A 25,824-nucleotide genomic window follows, 5' to 3' on the forward strand; every position below is an offset into this window, starting at 1 on the left:
GAAGATCGGTGTTTAATCCATTGGACATTGAAGATCTTGAAACTTGAGTACTGCAAGGTTCTGTGAATGGCAAAGAGGAAAGAAGCGCACAGTTCCCATCAAAGCTATGAACAGGACTGGACATCAATGAAAGATCATTGATATACATAAGAGAGACTGCGGATCAACGCATAGAATCTTATAGTACTTCAGCATCAATAGAAAACTAGATGAAAGCCATCCACCATGCCATGCAGTGAACGACAAGAGCAAAAGTTGGCAATCCACTCACCAAGAGTAGGAGAGAAACTATAAGATGGCAACTTGGAAAGAAGGCTGAGATGAACGACCACGCGAGATTCTCCAAATTTTTCCTTGGCCTGAGTCCAAAGACGGTTAGCACTATTGAGGAGGTCTACACGAAAATAGATAGATCCAGTTGGTGATCTGCAATTAACCAATTAATGTTAGGTAGTGAGGGAACTGGTTGTTAAATGATCTCCTCCAACACTGGGGGAGGAGATCATTTAACTCATTACTCTCACTGTCGAGAGTAATAAGATAAGGAGGAATGGGATGACCATTTGATGGCTGGCTTACCTCTCTTTTTGGAACAGGCTAAATACAAACTTTCTCTCACACTGGAAAGATGAAAGGTGAATAAGACAGCTTATTGTAAAGGCAATCGGGATCGGTATTCATTGCTGAAAACAATCTCTTAGCGCAACTGGAAGGATATCATCTGGGTCACAGAACTTTTTTTGTGTGGCGAGAAACTACACAAGAAACGTTTTATTGCAAATGTATAGTGCATTCATACCTTGGTGGACTACGGATTTTTTCTATTTTTATGAATTATACGAGGTGGGAGGGGGGTCTGGAAAGTTTTGATAAACACTAGAACAAAAATGATATTATTAAAGCAAGTGATATAATCACAAGAAAGAACATACGAGGATATAAAAACATGTTAGCTTCATAACTCTACTGCTAGTCCTCTTAAACGATTCAACGATGACTTCTAAGGCCGGAACAGGCCATACTTAGGCCTAAATCCTTGATACGTATGATGATGACTTAATCTGCATTAGATTGTTAACAATCTAACGCAGATTGTTGACAGCAAACATTTCGACTTCTCTTACAACTTGGTCTGTGAAGTTGACTGGTTTCTCAGAAGGGGAACCAATCAGAACTGTGGGCGTTGAAATCTCCAAGGAAGATTATCTCACTTTAGTGGTGATGAAACTGCATGTGATCAACATAGGTCACCAAAGATATCAGCATAATCATCAGAATTAGGAAAGCGATAGAATGAGGCAACGATGTCTTGAGCCAAAGCGGATCATATAAACTAGGAAATTTCAGTTATGAGAAGCTTCGGCATGGGTTATTAGACTTGACAAAAGCGCATGCTCCACTCTTTGCACAAGGCTTCACGCATAACGTGATGTGGAAAGTTTAGTTGGTCGTGATAGGCCTTTGAGCCCGGCATGAAACGGAAAACGAGATGAGTTCAGTTGAGCTGTAGTCGCAGCTGAGGTTCGGCGGTGAATAGGAAAGTCGGGTTGCGCTGTTTGTAGCACACGATGATTCGCATCGTTCATGTTGGAATTAAGTCCGTGGGTCTTAGTAAATCCATTGGGAGCGAGGTTTTTATAATGGAGTTTTGTTTGATTTTTAGCTCGTTCTTTCTTTTCTTATTAGCTGCGACCTGAAATGTGCATCTTCAAAAATGGGAACTTTTTTTTAATGAAGATTTTTCGCCTTCTCTTGCAACATGAAGTAACAGAACTGGGAAAGCATCCGCCATATACCCCAACTCTTCACAAGATGGATCAGATTTTTTCATCATGAACTGGGCATGCGCGATTGATCAGTCGCTTTCTGCTATTCATCAACATCGTCGCTAAACTTCGGGTTTCTACGGGGAACCGCTCGATTGTAAATAAATTAATAAATCCAGCACCGGTGAATTACGCATCCGTGCAGTAATAATTCCTGGCTTGAACATTTTACCGATTTAAAATAATAATAATAATTACGAACAAGCAAACAAATACCTCCATTTTAATCTAGGGTAAGTCAAAAGTCAGTGAACTTACGTAAGTTCATTTTGACCTTCACAGCAACTGATGTTTTCCAGTTTCCGTTTCTACATCAAACGGAGTTCAAACAGCGCTCCAAATTCGAGTCGGTTTCTTGCTTTAAGCTCTCTGCAAGCATTCTCACGAAGAATGAAGATGGTTTCTTAGACGCGATCTCCTTCTTTCCCCAAACAACGAAGATTCCTTCTCGGATGCGGAAGAAATCGGTCCGATTACCGTCTGTAAGGGAGATGAAGGGAAGGCAACAACATTTTTCGATTCTCGCGTTTCATTTCCAAGTAAAAGTCTTTTCTATCTCTATGGCGTTCGTTCGTTTTCTCTCGCTCTGAAGCAAGCAAGAAGGGCAGCTGACGTTTCTGCTGACACGAATGAACAAAATTCCAACTGGAGGGGGGGGGAAAGCAATTGTTGAAACTGCAACATTCGCAAAAAAAAAAAAAAAAAAAAAGGAATTGCATAACAGCTTGCCATTAATAGAAAATTCCTGAATGTTTCAAGAAGCAAATAAGAGGAAATAACATCACGGAAATAAATACAAATAGGAAACATTTTATGAAATTACTAATTGGCATCGATTCAGAACGTGGACACATTCCAAATAGCAAATAAGTAGAGAAAGGGTCGCCTTAATTCCGCTTGAATTGAAGGCGTGTGTAGGGAATCACTCGGTATACTACTCGCAGTGCCGGTTGCATAACAGTGCGATAACACTTGAGGGCCCGTGGACCAACTGATCGTTACGTTATTATTACGTGACATTGAAGTCTCATCTCGCTATGCCACTTAACGCTACGGCGTTCACCTTCTGCACTGCACTCCACCGTCATCAACAACCGCATTCTGTTCATATGTAAGCGGCGTGCATTCGTTGACCGATTTGTCAATTTTGCAGTATGAAAAACCCGAGTTTCCGGGGGGGGGGGGGGACGTTCGTACCAGATCGGCTAACTCACCTTCAGTCATGACGATAATCGAAGTCGGTCTTTTCTAATGGAAAGACGCGACGATATCCCGACGTTCTTCCAGTTGCGCTTTGAATTTGAATCTTCGTGTGGCAGAGTGGAGGTTTCGCCTGCGCCGCACTGCTCGTCGAAGGCCTGGAAACGCTTTGTTTCGCCTTTAGATTCCCAGATTACGTAATCCACAGCCCACGAACAACGGCTATAATCCTACGGGAATGTTACGGCCTTCGGGGGGGGGGGGGGGCTGAAGTAAAAATCAAACAAACACTTCGAGAAATTTTGACTTTTTTGTTGCAAAATAACTACATCGCCTTATCACGCACGCACACACAGACGTGACGCCTCCGTAGATGAATTTGTATGGACGAATCCCTTGGTCGAAACACACATTAGTTTGAATCCAGTCTAAGAATGCGAAGTATCTTTTTGAGGGCGTTTCGAAAGAAGGTGACTTAGCCAGTGTTAATAAAGAGGGGGGAGAAAAAAGTTTCCCCTCCGGGAACTCTGTTTTTTTTTTTTTTTTTTTTTATCCCATCGAATAAGCAAACAGAGTTACAAAAACTCACACAATTTGCAAAACCAAAAACCACCAGTCTCAGTTTACGCTGCTTCGGCCTGAATTCGAAACAAAGCAGCAGCACACGGAGAACTTTAGCAACGTGACTCGGCAACACAACGAAAGAGCTTCGCTTAAATTGCTGTTCGTCCCCGTCCTACGACTTCAGTGGCCTCGTTTCGCGCTTCTCGAGTTCCATCGCGTCGAGATTTTATTTCACGAGTTAAAGGACGGCTTTGGATTATCGCTGAAGCACATTCAATACTCGGCGTGAATTAAAGCAGTCCCCAACAACATTCTATCCCCACCCCCCCCGCCGTCGATTATCGTTTAACGTGTGGATTGGGTGGGCGCATTCGCTTTCTTGGTTGGTCTTGAAAAATCTGTAAATATTGATGAAGATGATGTTGTTGACTAGGAAGAATATCGAATGGTGGCCTGCCTGCTCAACACCAGAAGATTGTTTATTCTTGTTGATATTCCAAAAGGTAGGGACGGCAACTCATGATAAATGTTTTCGTATGTTATTACGGCGAGTGCAAGCCATTGAAGGCCACCCTTTCAAAGGCTTCGTACAACACACCGCAGCCGATCGCCATTTAAACATTCCAAGGATTTCAGCAGAGTCTCGACAGATTTCGGAAACGACTTCGAACACGAAATTTCATCAAAATCTGTCGTGCACGAGGCATCTCTCTCCCGAAACAGACGGATGATGAAAGGGTAAGACGACACTGATGCCGCTATGTACGGCTGCAAGACGCGCCTAAAAATGGCTCTTCTTCTAGCAAGGTTGCCGACCCCTGCCGTGTGCTGCCTGTAAATGCACTGTAGAGCCGTAAATCTCAAATCACTCGCGACACCATTGCGACGGTGCCCACTGGACATCAACACAAACGCGGATTGCGACCGGCCACTTCTACGGAACACAAAACTCGCGCCATTCCTATTTTCTATCCGAAGCGACTCACTTCCGCAGTATTTTTCGGCAGTTTAATTTCCTTCGCTTCATTTAGTTGACCAGACGAGTCATCATCCGCGTCTCCCGTAGCACTTCAGCGGCGACCATCTGCGGACGGTGCACAGACGACGACGACGCAGAATTCATTAAAAAAAAAAAAAAAAAAAAGTCGCAATCTGCCAGCTGGATCTGCACCTGGTGCACTTTCTTTCCGCTTCCAGTGTCATCCTAGCAGCGATGCACGTGCTGCTACTGGAGAAGGGTTAGTCCACTTCCCTCCCCTTATTTTTGGCGCTGCGTGTTACAACTTGCAGCTTTTCGTGCGTGTGTGGCAAAAGACACGCCTTGGGAATTGTAAGGAAGCACGTGGTCGAGCACTTCCTTTGCCTCCCGCACACAGAAGGAAAACGAAAGAATTCCGTTTTCTTAAAGTGACGTTCCAATTAATTCCAATAACACTTCTTTTTAAAGATTAGATATCTGCTTGTTCTTGCTTCACATCTTTCTACGTTGTAGCTGCCCCCCCCCCCCTCCGGTCTATATTTATCCACCTTTTTTTTTTGTAGCCGACATCTTTCCATCCTAAATCGATGCTTTTCCATTTCTCTCTTCATTCCTTATCTTTTCATTTCCTTTGTAAGTAGGAAGCTCTCTTCCGATGCCTTCATTGTTCACATGATCCAATTTTGTGCATCGTTTAATTGCTCTTAAAAATCTCATTTCTGCAGCTTGTTCGTTCCAGTAACAGTAGCATTGAATCGTCATCGATGCCCCAGAGATCAGCGCAGCAGATTTGTGCTTTCCAAACTTATTGATGAACTGAAAATTAAAACTGAGTTCATTTAAATTAAGGGATATTAGATCCCACATTGTTTTAAAACCGAATAAGAAACTCAAAGATTGGAATCAGAGAGTTTCATGCCGAATATAGTATAGTAAACTATAAAAGTATCGGCGATTACTAGTGTGAGCTAATGCAAGTAGTCCTAGTATGTAGTACAAACTCGGGCAACTTGCAGCAAAGGTGGTAAAGTTCTGATCGCTATTCTTGGTATTTTCCATAATGTAAAGACACATTTCCTAGGAAATGTATGCTGTTATTACATTATGGTGGGAGGTCACTACCCAGACCGGTTTCAGCCTTTATTGAGGCTTCATCAGTGAGTAGCTAGACCAAATAGATACCAAAGGGTATAGCGAAAAGAACTTATATACTCTGCTATACGAGTTGTCAAAAAGGTGCACCCATTAAGTTACTCAAATATAAAAAGCCAACAGGCTTCGTTTCGGCGATATTAAAACTGAGTATTCACAGTTTGTCATTGGAATCGCGAGAAGTCCATAAATGACGTAAACCCTCTTTTAAAAAGAGGGAAGATTGGATTCTGTGAGGATTCCAAGAATATGTCACTTATTCTGACTTCCACAAACATTATAAACAAAGACATTATGGAAGAGACTGAAAGTGCAAGAATATCGGATACATCCGAGATATTCTTGTAACTGAGAACTGTTTCGCCCCCAACTGGTGAAAGAGGGGGGGTTATATAAAAGAACTTGGAGAGTAAAAAGCAGATAGCAGTTTTGTTTAAAAGAGGGGACATCTGGAAGTATAAGAAGACAGGCAGTTATAGGAAACTCGGCTGAGAAGGCAGCGTGGAGCCGTCATGGGAAACTGCGCAAAGGAATCAGCGAAGCATGGAAAGGGTATGAGTGACGAAAATTATATCTAACTGCATCCATCCCCTTAGCTAGGAGAATAAATCGAAGGGGGGAGGTAAATGGATAAACAAAATTTTAAGCATCAACCTGCTGCGAGTCCAATCGCGTGAAACGTGGTGAGAAGTACGAAGAGAAGGCCATGCGAGTGACAACCAGAGTGGGGAAAGGGAAATCAGAGTGTGAGAAGTAAGAGGAAAAGGTGATGCGGCGAGTAAAAGGAAGAAGAAGAAACCATCGAAGGATAACTTGAATGAATAGAGATGCAGGAAAATGTCGAATCCGAGTCATTTGAGTAGTCATTTTGGTAAAGCACGCATTCCTAAGAGACAACAGTCATTATCGAAGAAGACCTGGAAAGAACAGTGCTGAAGAAGAAAGGGGATGGGGTGGGGATGAACGTAAAAAAAATAATAATAATAAAGAAAACAAAAAAGGGAGGATGAAAAAGCAAATAAAGGTCGATGGGAAATTGCTAGAAGAGGTTAGGAACTCCACGCAGTGGCGTAGCTAGACTTTTTGCCGCCCTGGGCGGTCCCTGAGTTTGCTGCACCTCTCAGTGCACACCAAAAATACGCAAAAAGTCAAAACGACGTAAAGGGAAATAAATTAAAACACTCTGTTTTAATTTAAGTGTGTGTGTGTGGGGGGGGGGTGCTTATATATAAAAATATTTTCTTACCGTAATAGCACGCTTGAAAGAGCTAGGGACACAAGAAGTCCGGAAAAGATCTAAAAATTCAATTTTATTGGGCTTTTTTTTTTTTAACTGAATGATGAGTTAGTCATCTGGTGGTGAGCTAGCAGAGTTTTTTCCTTCCTGAAAACTCAAATTTCTCTTCCCACAAAACAGGGAAGTCCGCTCGAGAACCCCGAAGTAACGGGCGAAAATAATTTCATGTTTCATGCGGTGGATAACACCGTATAAAACTAGATCACAGATGGGGGCAGTGACCTCCTGCAATGCTTCCTCGGACTTCACAAATATCACGTGATAACAGTTTTCACCCGTATTTCAAAGTATATTTCTCAGCAAAACTCCTCTACCTCCGTATGAGACCGTTAACGCAACTTCTGCTAAAAAGTCCTTAAAGGTTCTTCCATCCTAGACGGGGATCCGAACGCAGGTTTTTCCACTCCAAAGGACATTGTTGTTCCAGAGAGATTGTGAGTAGATGAAAGATATTTGAACAGAAGAGTGCCTTTGGCTGAACTTATTCGGCAGGATGAGCCGTGGGGCCCTGATGAACCTCGCACTTCCGGGATGTTGTAGGCAAAGTCTAAGCGATCTGCGCTTGATAACTTTAAAAAAATAGAACTAAGATGAAGGAACGTTACTGACCCTTTTATGAAATTTGTGGTTCGTGGAGGGGGTGGAAATGATTTTATGTATCGCTTGCGGAAAGTTTAAAGAACATATGAAGGAAGGAGGGGGGTCGGAAAAACTATTTTCCAAAGTTTTTTTTTTTTTTTTTTTATGAATAATCCAAAAACTTTTTTTTAATAATTGCTTGAAAACGTGCTGGTTAAAAACTAGTTTTCAGCTGCTTTGCTGAACTAAATATGAAATGAGGAATTTGAAGGATGTTTTCGATATTTTAGACAGATTAGATGTAAGGATTTGAGTTTAAATCCTTATGTGAACACACAAGATTTTGATGTGTGCTATTTAATATTACCAACTGATACATGCGTGATCACAACCGCCAATCAATTAAAATAGCAAATGAAGGGCATCCATTAAAAGCTCGTTTGCAATTTCCATGCAAACTTGATTATAATAGTTGTCGTCCTCTTCTTTTACTGCAGAGAATGTCTTTAGAGGATGCTACGGAAGCGCCAGACAAACTCACTATGAATTTAACGCGAAAAATCTCCAGCAACAGTTGGCTGCCCGCACAGCGGGAAGAACAACATGGCAGCTCGGTCTAAACGAAATGCATCTCATCATGAGGCGGGGAACATTGATTACGACTTTTACAAGTGAAGGGGAGCTGGTCATTCTCATATAGGAGTGAGAGGATATTCTTCCTTTTTTTTTTTTTTTTTTTTGTAATTTCACAAAACAGACATACCAGTATATGAATTAGCACACAAAATTACATTCAAAGGATCAAATAGATTTGGACTGTAAAAAAAAAAAGGTTTGAATGGGCTCCTGCGGTAAGTCCTGGGACATCGTGAAGGTGCTACGTGTTTTATTATTAATTCCGCACAAGAGGTTGCAACCCCTAAAGCACAGGAGTGTTCTGTGTGAGCATGTGATTAAGGAGGAAGAAGATTCTGCTAATCCGATTCTTGAACAGCTGCATGGGGATGTTCGTGAAACGTAGATAGAACGAAAGAGAAGGAAGAGCTGACCTCTAATTCCAGCATTATTCTGAATGAAGAGCATTTATTCTCTCGTATTTTGGCTTAGCAGACGGGAACCCCAGTTTTTTAAAAAAGCTTTTTTAATTAAATTAAATTACTTTTTTTATTTATGAAAAATTAAAAAAGCCAATACCTTTGACTTTTTATAAAAAAGTCAAAGGCATTGTGAAATAAGAAGATAAGGTTTATTAATAGTATTTATTTTGATAAAAATGCGATAAGAATAAGTGGTCGTGATCTTTCTTATTTTCCCCCTCAATACATTTCATTTAAGATTCTAATTTATCTCAGAAGAATGGTTACAAATACCTTCAACAACATGTACAGGCAAACACTTCTTTGGTATCGGTCGTCTTGCAGTTTAAAATATTAGTGTCCGCTAACGCGAGTCCTTCTCTGGCCACAGATGAAACCGTCGTTCTTATCCTTCATTAAAGTGTGGATCAGGTTCAGAACTTCATGCGAGGAACTCCTCCGCGAAGTTAGCAGGACCAAATACTATGCCATGCGAGTAAGAGGGGTTCGGTTTCATAATTGGGATCTGATCTTCGAAGCCACAAAAAGTAAGCAACGCCACATTTTCACTAACATAAAGGAGGCCTCCATAAATTGTGTGAAGCTGATTTTCGGATTTTTATACCTCGAAAGTATTACGCAATGTATGGATGACTCCTGGGGAAGTTCAGGGTCTGTTTGTCGCGAGGACTACTTTCACACGCCACATAAGCAACAAATTTTAGCACAAATGAAAGTACGAATATGAAAAAACAGCAAACGAAGCTTTTGTGCTATTAACATGTTCGTGAAAGGATTTTTTTTATGAACCGCTAAATATTTGCGGATTGTTGTTTCCAGTCTTGCTTTTCGGCAACGGTCTGCATCACCTTCCCACGACATCAAAGCGAAAACGTGCGAAATCCCTCAAAGCTTTTAAGCAGACTGACTACTCGCACGAGTGTAAACCTGAGAAGTGATTCCCACAGCTTTTTCGTCGCAATTATCCCGAAGTAGATAACGAAGAAACAGAAATGCCATCTGGGAATGTGTCAGTGGACAAAACTATCCAACTTCAATAAAGTATTCCTTTCGTAGCCATCTGTTTTTGAATTTGTATCACCCCCATGTCTGCCGGACAGTTAAAAATTGCTACTGAAGAATGCTTCTAATAATGAGAAAAGACCATCCTGTCGGTTGCTAAACTTAAAGCTTGAACAAGGAGGAGTCTGAAAATAGATCAAACAGAGGTGAAGGCGAATGCCGCTATTAGGGGAATGTCGTTAAACAAGTATTCAGAGGGCGTCACGTCAGTTCTGACTTCGAGTAAGAAATAGCCGAGAGTCAATCTATAATTTATTGCAAGAAAGTGATTTCAAACAAAAGGAAAAAAAATATATTTTGAATTAACCAAAACAAATACATATCATCATCATGCGTATCAAGGATTTAGGCCTAGCATGGCCTGTTCCGGCCTTAGAAGTCATCGTTGAATCGTTTAAGAGGACGTCCTGGTTTTCTTTTTCCTAATGGCTTGTACTTGAAGGCTTGTTTTGGTAATCTTTCTGTTTTCATTCTTTGAACAAATACATATGAAACAACTAATTTAATCACACAGTAGCGCAAGCTCGGAAGAGAATTCTTATACGTAATTGGGGTTGTCTTTGACTGTATCTTGAAATGGTGGAAGACTTACTTTAATAGGGGAAAGCCATGTACAGATGCTGCTATTTGAAAAACCAATTGTATTTCACAGAAAATTATATTACGCTCGAGTCTACTCAGAATTTAAATATGGAATAAACAGTAAATAAACCAACCAACTAACATCCAATGTTGAAAGCTTCTCAACCATAAAACTGCTTCAAACTCACCACCTTTGTAATCTGCAGACACCTTTCATTTGAATAAATACCGGATATCAAACAGAACAATAAATTTGCGATATGAAAACAGTTCACTCGATGCGCCGCTAAGCGAAAAACAATTGAAATGGGGATGGCGAATACGCTTTCAGATCGATCCATAGTGGGGGTGGATGGTTGGTGGGGGAATTTTTATCGCCCTTAATGGTGAGACCACCACCTTGAAAATTAAAAGTGGATTGGAAAAAAAAGTTTCCATTTTTGGTGCCTAGAGCAGAGTTTACGAATTGGAAGGTGACGGTACTAACACGAAGGTACTGTTTTAATGTACGTTAAAAAACCCTTCTATAAACAGCCTTCATTCAAAAATAAGACACCAAAGTAACCTTTCACGACTTAAAGTTATGCTGACCAAAACATATCCTCACAATGGCTAACTTCAAAGGCTTGTTTAAATTATAACTCGTATTTATTCAGTTCAGAGCTCGAAGTAATGAAAGTTCTCACACAAACAAGTCACCACCGAACACGAAACACCTTGAAAGCGGAATGCGCGTACTGTACCCGAAGGTTTCTAGCGGAAATACAAGAAGTTTTGTTTTCCATGTTCACTGTATTTTGCTACTTCTTTTTGTTTTATATTGTTGGGTTGTATTTAGTATTTTAAGGGATCTTCGATGCCATGTGAAAAACTGCAGACAGCGGGAAAATAAGCTATTCAAGTGCGCAAATGAAATTACGAGTCGGCAGCATCTAAACCCAGGAAAATCCTCTGGATGAGGTGACATTTGAAATATTTGCACCACAGATGGCGCGGTGTGAAGTTCACGGCTATGGTCAGGTGTGCAAATACTCACTTCAACAAGTGGAAAGGCCCAGGGAACCATGGGTCCGTTGAGGAAGGCACCTGAAGAAGAAATACAGCAACTCCTGCGACGATAAATTTGGTTCTGAAATCTTGGGAGTTCTTATTGAAGGAGGGAAAAGTTTGGGAGGAAAGGAACCACTTCGTAGAAAGCGATCCGCACTGAAAATATCTCAGCGAAGCCAACGTCCCAAACTGACCCCCTCTGGGAGAGGGTTATGAGGCGGTTTACGAACTTTCGCCAAGCCACGTCAGGCCTGCTGTCCGAGAAAGCATTGCGCAATCTATTCACGTGCACAATTAGCATTCCTTTAATGGCGCTGGCGAGGTGATCGGAGCTTTGTTCGCACCTCCATCCGGCAAAGTCGGTGCTTCGAGGAGAGTCACCAAACCACCGTTTGACCCCCGGAGTTTGTTGAACGAGGAGTCTGTCAGCGAATCCTTTTCTAACACTGCGAAGCATTTTCTTTGTGCAAACCTCGCGAGCATTTATCTCCCGAAAAACCCCCTCCACTTCACAAAGGCACCTATTTATATCCGATCTTCCCCACGGCGAACGACAACATTTCTCCGGCGTACGCATTGCGTCTGCGAATTCCTGTCTGACGGCCTTCTGCCATGCGTGACTTCAGCGAGTTTGCTGCGTGTGGAAGGGGCTTAGCAGTTCGGAGTCGCACGGACAAAACTTCCGCTTCCGATATATTAATAGAGCGCCCTATTGATTAGCGCGTGTGCAAACGATCAGTGCGTAGTTGTGCGAATCCCTACCGTAATGGGGATGCATTCCTACACGAGCAAGCCTTTAAATTGCACAACTCAAGTTTGGTCTTTGGGCTCCTCGCATTGTGGCAATTGAGACATTTTCTGCTTGTGATTATCGTGGCTGCTACTAAAGATCTTTCCTTTTAACAGCTTCCCCCTACCGGAATAAAATCATAGAAAGCTATTCTGAGCAACGTTATTTCAATCCCAAGCCTAAAAATCTGTTTCTTGTACATATCGATGTATTTTCTATTTACTGTAGGGTGCTGTACCGCGAGGGTGCTGTAAGGTTTACATGCATATTAATAATGTCCGGATGTTCTGTGTGGGTATTTTATTTTTTATGTATAAGTTTTGAATTTCGATAATAGTGGTGTGCGTAATATGTCATACTCATTATTAGTAGTAACGGTCTTATAATAACAGTGTCGTATTTTCGTTATTATAACGGTTTCAGTACTAAAAACTATAACGAATTTCATTACAAATAAGTCAACGTATAATGAGATAGAACGTAAACAGACGACAAATGCTATTTCATTTTCATTGATATTCAGCATTAGCGTAGGGATGAATTTTATTACTAATATATTTTATTGGTGTTTACTTTTTGAAAAAAAAAAATGAGGCCGTTTTAAATCTTCGTTTTCCAGAGATCGCTATATATAGAGGAGGGAGAACAACAACAACCCAAAAAAAAAAAAAAAAAACGTCTATTTACAGTTGTATTGCCTATTTCACATTCCCTTGTTTATAATGTAGATCATTACACTGCATTTAGATCGACCTCTCCCCAACGCTCTGTACTTCAAGTTTTGAATTTTGATACTGAAGAGAGCTACACGCCCACGCTTAAGGTCATCTTTCGCTGTCCACTTTAGAAACGGGTGATTGGCATTTTGTGAGGAAGGGTACAGCTAATTTACAATAACGAAGTGTGACAATGTAGTCAAAACGTTTTTTTTTTTTTTGGAAAAGATTTTAATTTTTTTTTAAAATGCACCGTATTAAAAAAATTAATTTTTAAATTATTCGAAAAATTGTTGACGAACGAACAGATCCAATTATCCTTAGGATTTCCAAATTTGGTAGTCTTGTGGTGACTGACTAGCCCAATATAGCAATACATTTATCACGAAATGTTTCAATCACGGATTGCATATTTTATCTGAAAATATCTTTTTTTTCTCTCCTTTTGTTTGAATCCAAAGTTCCGTAATATTTTTTGACGGATGGGTGGGAGGGAGGGGTCAAAATGTCCGGAAAAAGTGAGACCGCAGCTGATATGCCAACCTTGATCGGAGGTGTATATATCATTTTTATTTTTTTTTCTGGGGGGGGGGGGGTTGACATTCAAAGAGATTTGCAAACAACTAGTTAGGCTCATCAGAGCTTAAACTCATTCACGTGAAAACAAGCAATCAGGGAAGTAATTTCAGAAGTGAATTTGCTTTTGAAACGGTAAGCTGAAGGTCACATTAACTGGAAACAGCGTTTAACTCAGAAGTGTTGCAGAATATCCCCGGGCTAAAGATCCCCCTTTCTTCGTTGGAGAAATTAACAACCTTTCCAAACTATCTCCATTTACTGTACCCCCTGCGAACCCGAGCATGCTGTGGCCAAGAGGAACTTCGCTTCAGGGCACTGCCTGACAGCTCCGAAAGAAGATCGTACGATCCCACCATTCCGCAGAAATTCTTTAAGTTTGCATTAAAAAAAAAAAAAAACTTGAATGCGTAAATAAATTGTAATCGCGGCTCTAATTCAGCAGGCCGGACTTCTTTGAACACCTCCCCAAATTGTTTTGGTTTCTGCATTTGTGCGCAGATGCAAACGAGGCAGAAAACGGTGCTTTCGAGAGAAAATGTTGGCGAATGAGTTCGGAGACTCAGAGAGGGTGTTTGCGAAATGACAACGAAACGGTTTGCGTTGTAGGCTATTCGAACACTACTGGGATGGACAATTGGACAATATCGTCAGCTGCGAAACCAAGTAAACCTCAGGTTGAACAAATCTTCAAAAGCGAGCGCTTTAAATGAAATCTGAAAGGTAAAAATTGAACTTGACGAGTTTCCGAAACTTTTGATGCATTTTTAAGTAAGCGGCTTAAAGTATACAGAAGTAGCTTAAGCAACGCAGTGGGCCGTATACAGAATGCCAAACACGAACGAACCTGCGTTTGATCGTCCATTCCCACGGGGTGCATGAAAAACATCCCCCCCCCCCCTGGAAATAAATAGCTCAAACGTTTCCCCTTACGCTAAGACCAGATTAACGTTCATCTGGCATCGCCATGCGGAGTTTTGTGCAGCTCGGTAATGTTTACCGAGCAGCACAAAACTCGCAGCCAAGTTCATAAATACGAGCTGTCTGAGTGAAGTCATCTGTTATTTACGGTTTTCTGAGTTGCACGCGTGTCCCGTTACACGCATGCAAATCTGCATTCGGGGCAGTTACAAGAAATAGGCGAAAGCAGTTTGGAATTCGGAAACGAAGGAAATAAAAGTGAAATTAAAAGGCGGAGATTTTCAGCAGGGGGAGTAGCTGGCGAATCACCGAGGCAAAGAGGACAAAGGAAACTTATCTGTGAGGAGTTTGAGAAACATCTGTTCGCAATATCTGGGGGGGGGGGGATAACGAAAGTGCGTGTATGAGAGGGAGTGTGTTCAAAGTCGTTGGTGTGGAGGGTATTCGTATGTGGTAGCGAGTTCGCTTAATCCATTGTGAACCCAGAGCTGCAAAATTGGCGCTGAGGGACTGCGTCACTCACTCCCCCCCCCCACTTCCCACTCGGACCCCCTACTGCATTAGCTACCCAACAAACCCTTCGGTAATGGAGAGGGGTGTTTACTTACGAAACCGTAACCTCGACTTTTTCCTGTTTGCCGATCTGTGATGACGACTGCTTCCTCGATCTCGCCAAAAGACTCGAAGAACTGCCGAAGGGACTTGTCGGTCGTGTGGTACGGGAGTCCCCCGACGAATATCTTGGTGAACGTCGTGTCCTTTTGTTGCAGTCCTCCCGGGACCTGGTGGAGATCGCCGATGTCTGACATCATTGACCTATCCGGAGGTCAATTGGACGGCACGAGCGAACGATTCGAGGTAGCGTTAAAAATATTCGAGTGTCGTTATTGGAACGCAATTACTCCTGCGACAATGAAGCCACTCGCCGGCCCGCGAACTTTCAATAGCTGCACGTTACGCAACAAGCAGCCACTAGAGGGCGCTTCCGTCGCTGGACGGGTGACACCGCTAAATGACAAAATGCCAGGAGTCCCGTGTCGTCGGCAGCTGTCCGACTGTATTTTTGGCTGCTGCGAGCGTCTGCCAGGCGGCCCAGTCGACAGCTCGAGATGAGACTCCTCCCCTCTGGATGGCACGAGGAGCTCGCGCCCACGGGGTGGCAGAAAAACGTTTCAGGCGCGTTGCCGTGCTATGCGTAAGCGGCGCAGTCGCTCTATCTCGGCCTCGCAGGCCGCTCACCCCTCCGTGACCTACGACCTCAGATGATCGGGTGGACATTCGCGGAAGGAAAGTGCGAATGACACGCACGAACACTGACGCTGTACCACGTGACTCCTACAGACCCCTTCGGCCACTCGCGTTTCTCTGCTGGGGGGAACACACGCCGACTTCAGACTTCCTGCCATCTTAGAACCCACAGAAATATCCGCACAGTTAACAGCGTGGCCTTGCTACGCACGCACAGCGACGGACCGACCTAAAACCGAGGGGTGAAATGCAACGAAATGTGAAGAAAAAGATTCAGAAGAGCAACAGAGACGTTTTAATAAAGAAACAGAAGCTGGGGCGGTAAAGCTCTTGACTTGTTTCAAAACCTACTTAATTGTTCATATCACGTTTGCACAGGCGAAGACTTCTTTGACCCGTCGAGTGAAATGCCATCTGTAGCGAAATGCAATCTCTCCAAATCATCTCCCACACACTAAACATTTTGAAGAGAACAAACGAAATCAAACCGCGGCTGCGCCAAGGTTGATATCGCGAGCACTTCGACGAAATTAAAATCAGATATTAGATCAACTTTAGAATTTTTGACGGACATCGCAGAGAAGAGCTTTTCGCAGTCGTTTCCGTGGTTCCTATTATGAATCCTTCTTTTTAGGCAGCGACCAAAACGTCTTCTCTCACTTATATCACAGCCTCTCCACGTCCCAAAGTGAAGCGCCGATGTTTCGTATTCTATGCGTACAATTTACGCATAGAATACGATTGAGTGTGGGATCCCTTCGTGGATCCCACACTCAATCTCGAAAGGGCCTCTGATATGCAAATGAGCATCAATTTGTTGCAGAGGCGATGGACATCCACTGTGCTGGAAAATGACCCTCCCCCCCCCGCACAACGTTCCTGGACTTGAGCCTCCGTAGCTCAATCCACATCGACGAAGCCATTTGGATGAGACGACCTAAGTTCGAATCCTGTTTAAGCGCGTGGAACCTTTATTGGGATTTTCATTTGAAGCCCGATTAGCAGAATGCTGCAATATTAATGCTGATTGAAACCCGACGTCCTCGTCTTAATTGTTTCGGCAGCAATTAAGAACTCAAATACCACTGGGGTGGGGAAAAGAAAGAACACCAAAAAACGTGCTACGCAGAGACGATCAAGAGAACGAATGGAAGAGATGGAAGCCGTGTAGTTGTGGATCACACTGGGAATGGCCCGTGCTTAACTTCGGGTGGGATGATATCGTCGCATTGATATGAGGTTAAGCATCGGCAATCCACTATGACCGACTCATTAAAAGATGAAAACGGAACGTCTAAAAGAAACAGACAATATGACATGACTGAAAGAGATAAAACAACAGAATTTCCTCAAAGAGGAATCAAAGGAGTCCACAGCGCTGCAGCGGTTTATGCCACACACGGCATGCAGAATGCATCGAAATACACAGAAATGCTCCGGTTTTCAGTGGAGAACTTTCATGCAAGCAAATGATCGTTCTCAGTGGGTTTGACTTGCGCTGAGTAGGAAAGCTTTCGTATGAAAAGGAAGCCCACAATACTCGATTTTTCGGGTGTTTGTGTAGGTGGCTCCAAGAGAAAGTGTTTACCTACGTGCATCATTCCGTCTGTTAAGCGATGATGTGTGGGTGGGGGATCTGATTTGACCCCTGTCGCAGTGTCCAGAAAGAAAAGCGACGGACGTGGCATTAAATTAACATTGTGGACAATTCTTCTGTGCTGTGGAGATTCTTCGCAAACGACCCGCTTGTGTTTAGCGTAACGAGATTTAGTACACACACCCGAAGCCGTCACCCAATGGTTACCATTTTAATATCCACTTCAGAAAATATTCTGTTGATGCACCTCATACCGTGCTTACAACATCGACTCTTCGCGGCACTGATGGTCCTTTGATATTCTGCCTTTGACACGACAGCAAATCAATCGAGAATTACTGAAGACAGAAAAGGGGCCGAGCGAAGGGACTCATAAATTCGCACCGGTTTCGCGAATTCGCAATTTGGCTGCTACGATTCAGACTAACCTTCGTGCACCAACTGGAAACAGCAAGGTTTCAATTCTCTCCCCACCGTTTGAACCCTCGTGACTCACTCGCTCGCGCCAGAGCCAGTAGAGAGTTGGCAAGCAACCAGTAACAACGTAGGTGAAGGTAGAAGAGGAGGCCGTCCTGTAACAGCAACACAAAGTTATTTTGATGCTGTTGTACCGTCAACACCTCCCTGCGCGCTTTCCCCTTCCCTGCCAACCGAGAATAATGAGACCATCTCCGCGAATAGTTGCGGAAAGTTCATATTCTGTGTGTGTATTGAATCTGTCGTTGGGTCGAAGCGCAGCTATTTCTGACCAAAGTGGAGCAGAGAACAAAAGAGTTTGATGCCCTGCCAAGATTTACTCGAATCGTTTAAGTGATCGCGTTTCTGCTTATTTGCTTCCTTCGGCTTTGTTTACCTCGCGTCTAAGAAAGATACTGCAGGACAACGACGAAGATACTGAGATCGATACGCTACGAATCACTACACTAGATGCAAACGCTCTTTTTTTTTTTTTGTAGACGGAATTCTTTTACCTTGTTTTAAAAATAGTTTCAGTTATTTATCCTTCAAACGCGAATTCTAGTTAAGAAAAGAGATCAAGAGTTTTATAAAAATTTGTTCACTTTGGGCTGAAATAAGTGCGAAAAATTTCTCAAAAATCGGTTACATGGAAACAAAATTCTGCCCATTTAGCGAAATATATTTTGTTTATCTTATCATTTGCACATTTTAAAGAATATTGTAATAATTAATTATTTGTTGGGCAGGTTTTGCTTCTTTGTTAATTTTTATGCAACCATTTTATGGTTAAAACCCCGCTACTGGCCAAGACGTCAAGGTTATCATGGATGCAAAGTGCATATTAAAATTGCAATACCATTGATATTACATTGAAATCTGTGATGGATACGAAGCGTATGAGGATGCGTATTTTAGCCATAATGGCCGGTTAGGTGGTTAACAATCGAACAAAAATCGAGATATCGGAGGCCCATTTATCACTGGCCAGCGAATACATTCTTACCTTGCGTTTAACTGTCCACAACTTCAAGCAGAGATTTTTGAGAATTTCTGGGTTTTCTTAGGATGTCCAAGATGTGACTGTAGAGTAATTATTCTTGTAACATCTTAATGAACAGACCGAGACTGATTTAGGAACAGAATTCGCAAATGAAGCCACACTTCGGTGGTGATTTCTTCAAGCCCAGAACAACAAGAAGAGCGAGACCAACTACGATGGAATCTGAAACCATTGCTGAAACTATATAACGAAGACCTCAGAAAATCAAAAGAAAGGTTTCGTAGTTGAATGCATAATCAGACATTCATTATCACCAGTAAAGCTTCAGCATACAAATAGAACAAGCGGGTGAGCGAATGCAGGCATTCGACAGATCCCATACTTGAACTTATCCGCCTCAGCATGAATTGTAAATAACCCATAACATTATTCTTTATAGTTATTGCTATGGCTTTCCGGCGTGTACGAAAATGTGGTTACATTTTCCCTGTCCCAAACTGCTTGCTCAACTTTAAATAATTTTGGCGTGCGGGATGAGTTTCTTAAAATATAAAGTGTGGAGGGATTCAAATTTGGTCCAGATGCTACAATCTGATGGATCATTTTCACAGATGGATGAAGCGTTTGGTTATTGCAAAATGGGTCGTTGCTTCTATGCCACGACCCATTCTGCAGCTCTGAGACAAAATCTCATCTCGAAGAAAGAACTATCTCGAAAAATAAAATTAAACACTCTCTTCTGGATGAGGATGCCGCAAAGGGGATACTTCGACCTTCGCAAATCACTCGATCTGTCAATGTACCACAAACCGCACATTGGGAACAAGTGTCAGCATGGATTTCCCAAGGAAGCCTCGTCTAACTAATCTTTTCATCTTCGAAAGCAGCGCCTGGAAACGACAAATAAAATCCAGCGAGAGCGAATGCAACTTGCCGGCAAGTTGCATACCGTCGTCAAGCGACTTAACGAAGATTCCGTTGAACTGATTTCAGCAAAGATCGTGCGTCAATCATTTCATTATCAAGAAATTTGCAACAGTTTCGACAACTTGTCTATCTCTGTTCTTTTCTAGTTCCTTACTTATGCAGACATCGTTACACGTGGTTCATAGGTTCGAATCGTGCGAACGCAGAATCATTCTCTATTCATAATCATTTCCATAATAATAACCATTCCCATCATCAACACAGTTACCTAACATAATTTTCCAAGATTCCTAAAGCCAAACGTATTCAAGTGTAGACCGTCCCTCATATACAAATCCAATCTTCCCTCAAACTCACTCCACACATCCCAAAACTCGCATCCTTTCCTTCTACGCATCGAATCGTTTGCCCTCACAACCCTTCTTAATTCATTTCCATCATATCGAGGTAATCTACTAACAATTTTCACTTTCTCATTCTTCACTCCCACCTCTTCCAACAACCCTTTCATATCCTCTCTCATTGAATTTATCGCCGGTTAAGTCATTGGTATCTACCAGAATTGCAACCTCTTTTGCTTTGCTTTGCTTTTCTGTTTTTCAATTGCTTGCATTATATTCTTGATATTTGCTGTGGGAAAAGTAGTCGTTATGACCTGCTCATCAGTGGAATGTTTTGTGATGGAGTCACCTTACCAAATAACCTCCTTCTTTTTATAATCAACTTTAATTACCGGATTTTTGTAATTACGCACTAACTTAACTGATTCCGTGCTTTGTTTTCCATTTTGCTACTGAACTTTTTATTTTCCTTTTAACGCCGCTCGACTTTCTGTAATTCTCTCGTCGTCTGTCTAATAATCTTTAAACTAGCGATTTCAAAAGTTAAATTATTTTCAATATCCTCTTTAGTGGAGAAAATGTTCTTGTTTACTACTTCGCTGTTCTTGTTAGTGTTTCGTTTCTTCTGCTTTTTGGCATCATTTTACAGCTGCATTTAATATCGCAATAAAAATATGTTATGAAGACACTAAATTCTCTAAAAACTCGAAAATTTACTCTAATGTACTATAAAACACTTAACTTTCTAAAGTTTTGTTGTGTAAAGTTAGAAGCTGTTTGAACTTAAACACCTCGGACGACAAAGAAAATCAAATTTTTGGAGGCAATGTGTGTAACGTGTTTCTGCCAAGAGAGATTTGAGATTAGGATTATCCTAAGAAGATAAATCTCGTCATGCATGGGGATTTCGATTTTGTCACAATTAAAGCTAAAAGAGAAGGATTCGTTTTGTGGGAAATAAGGCAGAGCTGCGTTTTTCCAGCATTGAAATTGATGAGATTATAAACCATATTGATGAATGTGTTGGAGACCCGTATTTAAGGTAGTAATGGTTAAGGCTCTAGAGATTATGGTGACTTATGCATTGCCAGGTTTGTCAGGAATATAAGGAATGCAATGCACTATCATCAGCAAAAGTATATTTGGGTTAGTGGTCTGCTAGAGTAGAATAGAAGGAATAGAGAGAACAGAGTCTTCTAAGACTGCTGCATTGGTTGTGTACTTAGCAGATCAGAAACCGTCCAGCACCACGCGAAGTATACGTCCAGTCAGAAAGCTGGATATCCAATTGTAGAAGTCGGGAGACGACCAAATGATGAGAGTTTGTGTAACAAGGCTTTGTGCCAGACTCAATCAAAAACCTTGGAGAGATGAAGGGCAACTACTTGGGACTCGCCCAACTTTTCCATGGCATTTACTCAAAATAAGTGAGTAGATCACCTGTTGACCGACAGTAATAGAAAACCTTCTGGTGGTCATTTATCAGACGAGAGTCTTGAAGAGCAGCTGAGCTTCAGAGCTCTTTCCAGTACTTTGGAAAGAACTGAAGTAAGATAAATTGGACGGTAGTTTGAAAGTAGAGATTTGTCGCCCTTTTTAGTGATAGGATGAGTCCCATGGGTTAGTTTCTAGACTGCAGTGAAGATGCCAGTGGAATAAGAGAGTGTAAAAAGATGACACAGAATGGGAGAAAACTCTGGAGCGCAGACCTTGAGGACAATCGGCGGAATACCAGCACGGCCGGGAGACGTTTTAGTACCCAATTTGTGCAAACAAATTCTCATATTTTTTGGCAAAAGGACAAATTTGGCGTTAAGTGTTGAGTGCTTGGAACAGTGGGGAACATTTACAAAAATCAAGTGCAAGAATTGGAGGAGAAACAGGAAGTCGGGATGTTTTTTTTCTATGGGAGATTATCCTTACAGAACTACCAGGATACTACTGGTGGAATAGTGTTGGGCAGAAGTTGCAACTAATGGCTTTACCTAGAGACCAGAATGCAAGTTAGCTCTCTCATTGTAAGTTTTTGACTTGTTCATAGCTATTCTGCTTTGATATAAGCAGTACTGGTAGATTTGGTTGTGCAATGTTATGATATGCTTGATTCTTCTCATGTTCAAATTTGGCACACTTATGGGAGAACCAAGGCTTAAATAGGGATCGTGAATTTAGGATGGGACAGGGAACAAATTTTTCCATGCTAACAGGAATTACACTCATTGGAAAGAAGTCAATGAGCATCATAGTGTGAGGAACAAACCGCAATGGGACCCAACTTAAGATGTAGGACCGCCTTTCGCTGCGATTATTGCAGCAATCCTATGGGCCATACTTTTTACAAGCGTACGATAGCGATCAATGGCAATTTTGGACCAATCTTCCTGTAGGAATGTGATTAGGTCCTGGACTGTTGTGGGGAAGAAACCCCCCTTGATCTCACCTGACACTCCACTTCATTACACAGATGTTTAACAGGGTTGAGATCAGGACTCGCTGAAGACCAGTCAAATGTGGGGATGTTCATGTCCACAAGCCACGCAGTTAGAGCAGCAGTCTAATGACAAGGTTAATTGTCTTGCTGAAAGAGAGATCAATTCCGTGGAAACGCCACAAAGTAGAAGGCATTGCATTGTCTAGGATGTTTAGATATCTCTCAGAGTTCAAAGTTCGTGTCACACAAATAGAGGTCCTAGACCAAATCAGGGAGCACACCATAACACCGCTACCTCCGAATTGCATAGTCGGAGTTATGCACTCTGGTAAGAATTGTTAACCAGACATCTGCCACACTCACACCCATCCATCTTCACTCCATTACACAACTTTCCTAGCTTCCACGTCACTGTACATGCTCTTTACAGTACTGAAGACGACGCTGCATGTTGGTTCGGGTAATGTGGAGTTTGCATATGGCAGTCCTGTCATGGAAACCCATGTTGTGAAAGTAGTTGGGGTTGTCCGCTTCTCTAGTGTGCATGTGTACTATTTGAACAAGGTCGTTGGTAATGGTACATATCTCCAACTCTCAACCTGTTTGATAGGTGCAACTGGAATAGAAGAGCCAGCAAGTGCTGTGAACATCAAAGTATCCAAGAAAAATGACCATTTAGGTTTGGATTGAAAATATTGTTGTCCTCACTTTTCGATTTCCGTAAGTAAAGGATGCTCGAAACGTTCAGATTGATTGGTGGCATGAGGAAAGCGGTGGAGATAGCAAATGAATTTAACAGAGATAGACAAGTTGTCGAACTTTGTCATGCAGACCACAGACAAGTGTACACAGAAAAGCATATAGGTAAATTATTATGTCTGTAAACGAATGCTAGGAGTATCAGTAACAAAGGAGTGGAGTTTGTTGCCTTGGTTAATATCTTAGGACTTCATATTGCACGCATTAGTGAGACCTGGCTATCAGAAGATTTCTTCGTCACTAGCAATTGATCCAGCAGGTCTATAACAACATCCGATTATGTTGTTATAGACAAAGCGCAAAGAGTACAGTAATATTAGGAAAGCAAAGATGGTGCTAATGACATCAGATGACTTAAATCCAATTAGAGTTGAGACTTATGACTGCAATAATATTAACAGTTTCATGTGGCAGTGAGATGGAAGCCATCAGTTGTGAGGTGAAGTTTAACAAGATCAATCACATAGTCGGGTGTTGTTACAGATCTGGTGGATCCGTTGCTAGTAAGGAAGAAATGCATCACCAAATAAATATGATGGGTGCGAAAAGAATAATAATAATAATAATAATGAGGGTCTTTAATTATCCAAATATTGATTGCGTAGTAGCAGAATCTCATGAGAAGCATTTATTTTGCTTGTTGCGGAACAACTTCCTCAAGCGGCATGTGACAGAAGGAACTCATGACCAAAGAGTTATCTAATTATAGTGTCAGAAAGGTTTTTAGTTAAAGACGTAACTATTCTCATTCCGGTTGGCGAGAGTGATCATGCGGTACTCAGTTGGGAAGTGGTTAAGTTTATGAATGTTCCATTCAGAAAAGGTTACGCGCTGAACTAAAAAGCAGGAAAGTATGACCACCTGACGAGTATGCTGGATTCTGCGCTATGGTATTAGTTGTTGGATGGGAAGGATATCGACGGTGTGTGTGAAGTGTTTAAAAAATTCTTAAATGATGCAATATCAGGATGTGTCCCTAGAGTAAGTAGAATAAATAGAGTAGGAGCGAATTGGATGTGTAATCTAATTATGCAAGAGATCCATAAATGTGGAAGGAACACCGCGTGCACAAGGATGATGTGCATTATGAAAATTATAAGCAGCAAGCCAGAAGAGTCACAAGTGTTGTACGGAAAGCTAAGCCTGAGTATGAAAAGAAACTGGCTCTGCAAGTTAAAGACAACCAAAGAGAATTATATCGTTATGCTGTAAGTAAAGGAAATAATTAATTTGAAAGAAAAGCTGTACTAATGCTGACGGTACGAGGGTGACAATGGAGAAGTGATGGCTCAACTAATGAACAGCCATTTTCCTAAAGCTCTCAGTCTGGTATATGCAACATTACCTCATCACCGTGTGAGAAAATTCATGTGGATGAGGAGGATGTACTTAAGCTGTTGTGAATAAGAATTCTGTAATATGAATTGATGGGATATCAGCATGGATGCAAAAAGAGGGTTCAGCTGAACTGCCATTCTCTTCACCAGGCTATATAATGTGTCTTACCGGAAGTTGGGTGGCCAACTTCCGGTAAGACTTAAAAGAACCGCAACCTTTGATCGATGCGATGGTAAAGGAGTAAGTGTGCGCATGGAGAGGTGGGGATGAAGAAGCTATGTCCACCTGTCACAACACGTTAGTTACACTTCCGGCGCTCGTCTATCGTTCAACATATTGTTGCGTGAGTCCATTGACAGTGCTTGTTATCGTTGAACTCTTTTTCGGGTGCTTAGAAATAAAAAACGCATAAAAAAGGTAAATATGAAGAGCAACACAGAAGTTTTAGGCCAGAGTGGGAAGAGGAGTTTCTTTCTGTGAAACAACAAAGTAAACTAATGCGTGTCATATGCCAAATAACACTTGCGTCATTCAAAGCGAGCAATCTCAATCGCCATTATGACATGCATCACAGTAATTTTAGTAAAGTCATTTTAGTAAAGAACGCCTTAGATCAGAGCCAAGAGGGTCTGATCTGAGGTGAACTAAACTCCGTGGTCAGAGTAAATTGATGTACATCTTTACTAAACAGCCGATGTTACTACCAAGGCTGCTTTTATTTTAGCGTTTAATGTTGCGCAAGCAAAACGTCCGCACACGGATGACGAATTTCTCAAGGAGAATATTGCACAAATAATTTAAGTTTTAGACCCGGATAATAAAAAAAATACTCAAACTAATTGAACAGATGCCGGTCTCCAGGCATACAATCGAAAGGAGAATTTCCGTTACCAGTGCTAAAATTGTAAATATCTTACACCATCACTTGAACAATTGTGCTGCATTTAGTCTGCTTTGGACGAATCTACAGATATTCAGGACATACCACAACTTGCTGCATTTATATCACACAACCTGGACGTGAAGGAAGAGCTATTGGACTTGATAGCGTTGAAAGATACACCATGTAGCTCTGGCATCAAAGAAGCTATCGATGTTGCATTTGCAAAAGCTTCCGTCGCGCGAAAAAATTTTCAGCATTGTAACCGATGATGCTCCAGTTATGATGGCTAAAACTAAAGAGCTCATGGGACTCATTGAGAAAGATGAATCATATCTTGCTTTCCTATTTCACATTGCATTATTCACAGGAAACATCTAGTTGCTAAGTTGTTTTATTTTTGACGGTACATATCACAACACAAAATTATTAGTAAATAATAATTTATTGACT

The 25,824-nt window shown here is 41.7% G+C and overlaps 1 protein-coding gene across 1 annotated transcript in view; it reads right to left on the bottom strand.

The window, feature by feature from the left end:
• LOC150107053 (RNA-binding protein 24-like) overlaps window positions 1–15,335 on the bottom strand; it is a 113,015-nt gene extending 97,680 nt beyond the window's left edge. Inside the window, exon 1 of the mRNA XM_090392918.1 lies at window positions 15,000–15,335. Within this exon, the coding sequence (XP_090249044.1) occupies window positions 15,000–15,203 (204 nt within the window). The 5' untranslated portion in view covers window positions 15,204–15,335. The remainder of the gene's footprint in view (window positions 1–14,999) is intronic.
• Between the last annotated feature and the right edge of the window lie 10,489 nt (window positions 15,336–25,824).

Source organism: Typopeltis vanoorti, chromosome 5 (genome assembly GCF_054136105.1).
Source record: "Typopeltis vanoorti isolate ZY-2024b chromosome 5, IOZ_Tvanoo_1.0, whole genome shotgun sequence".
Lineage (NCBI taxonomy): Eukaryota > Metazoa > Arthropoda > Arachnida > Uropygi > Thelyphonidae > Typopeltis > Typopeltis vanoorti.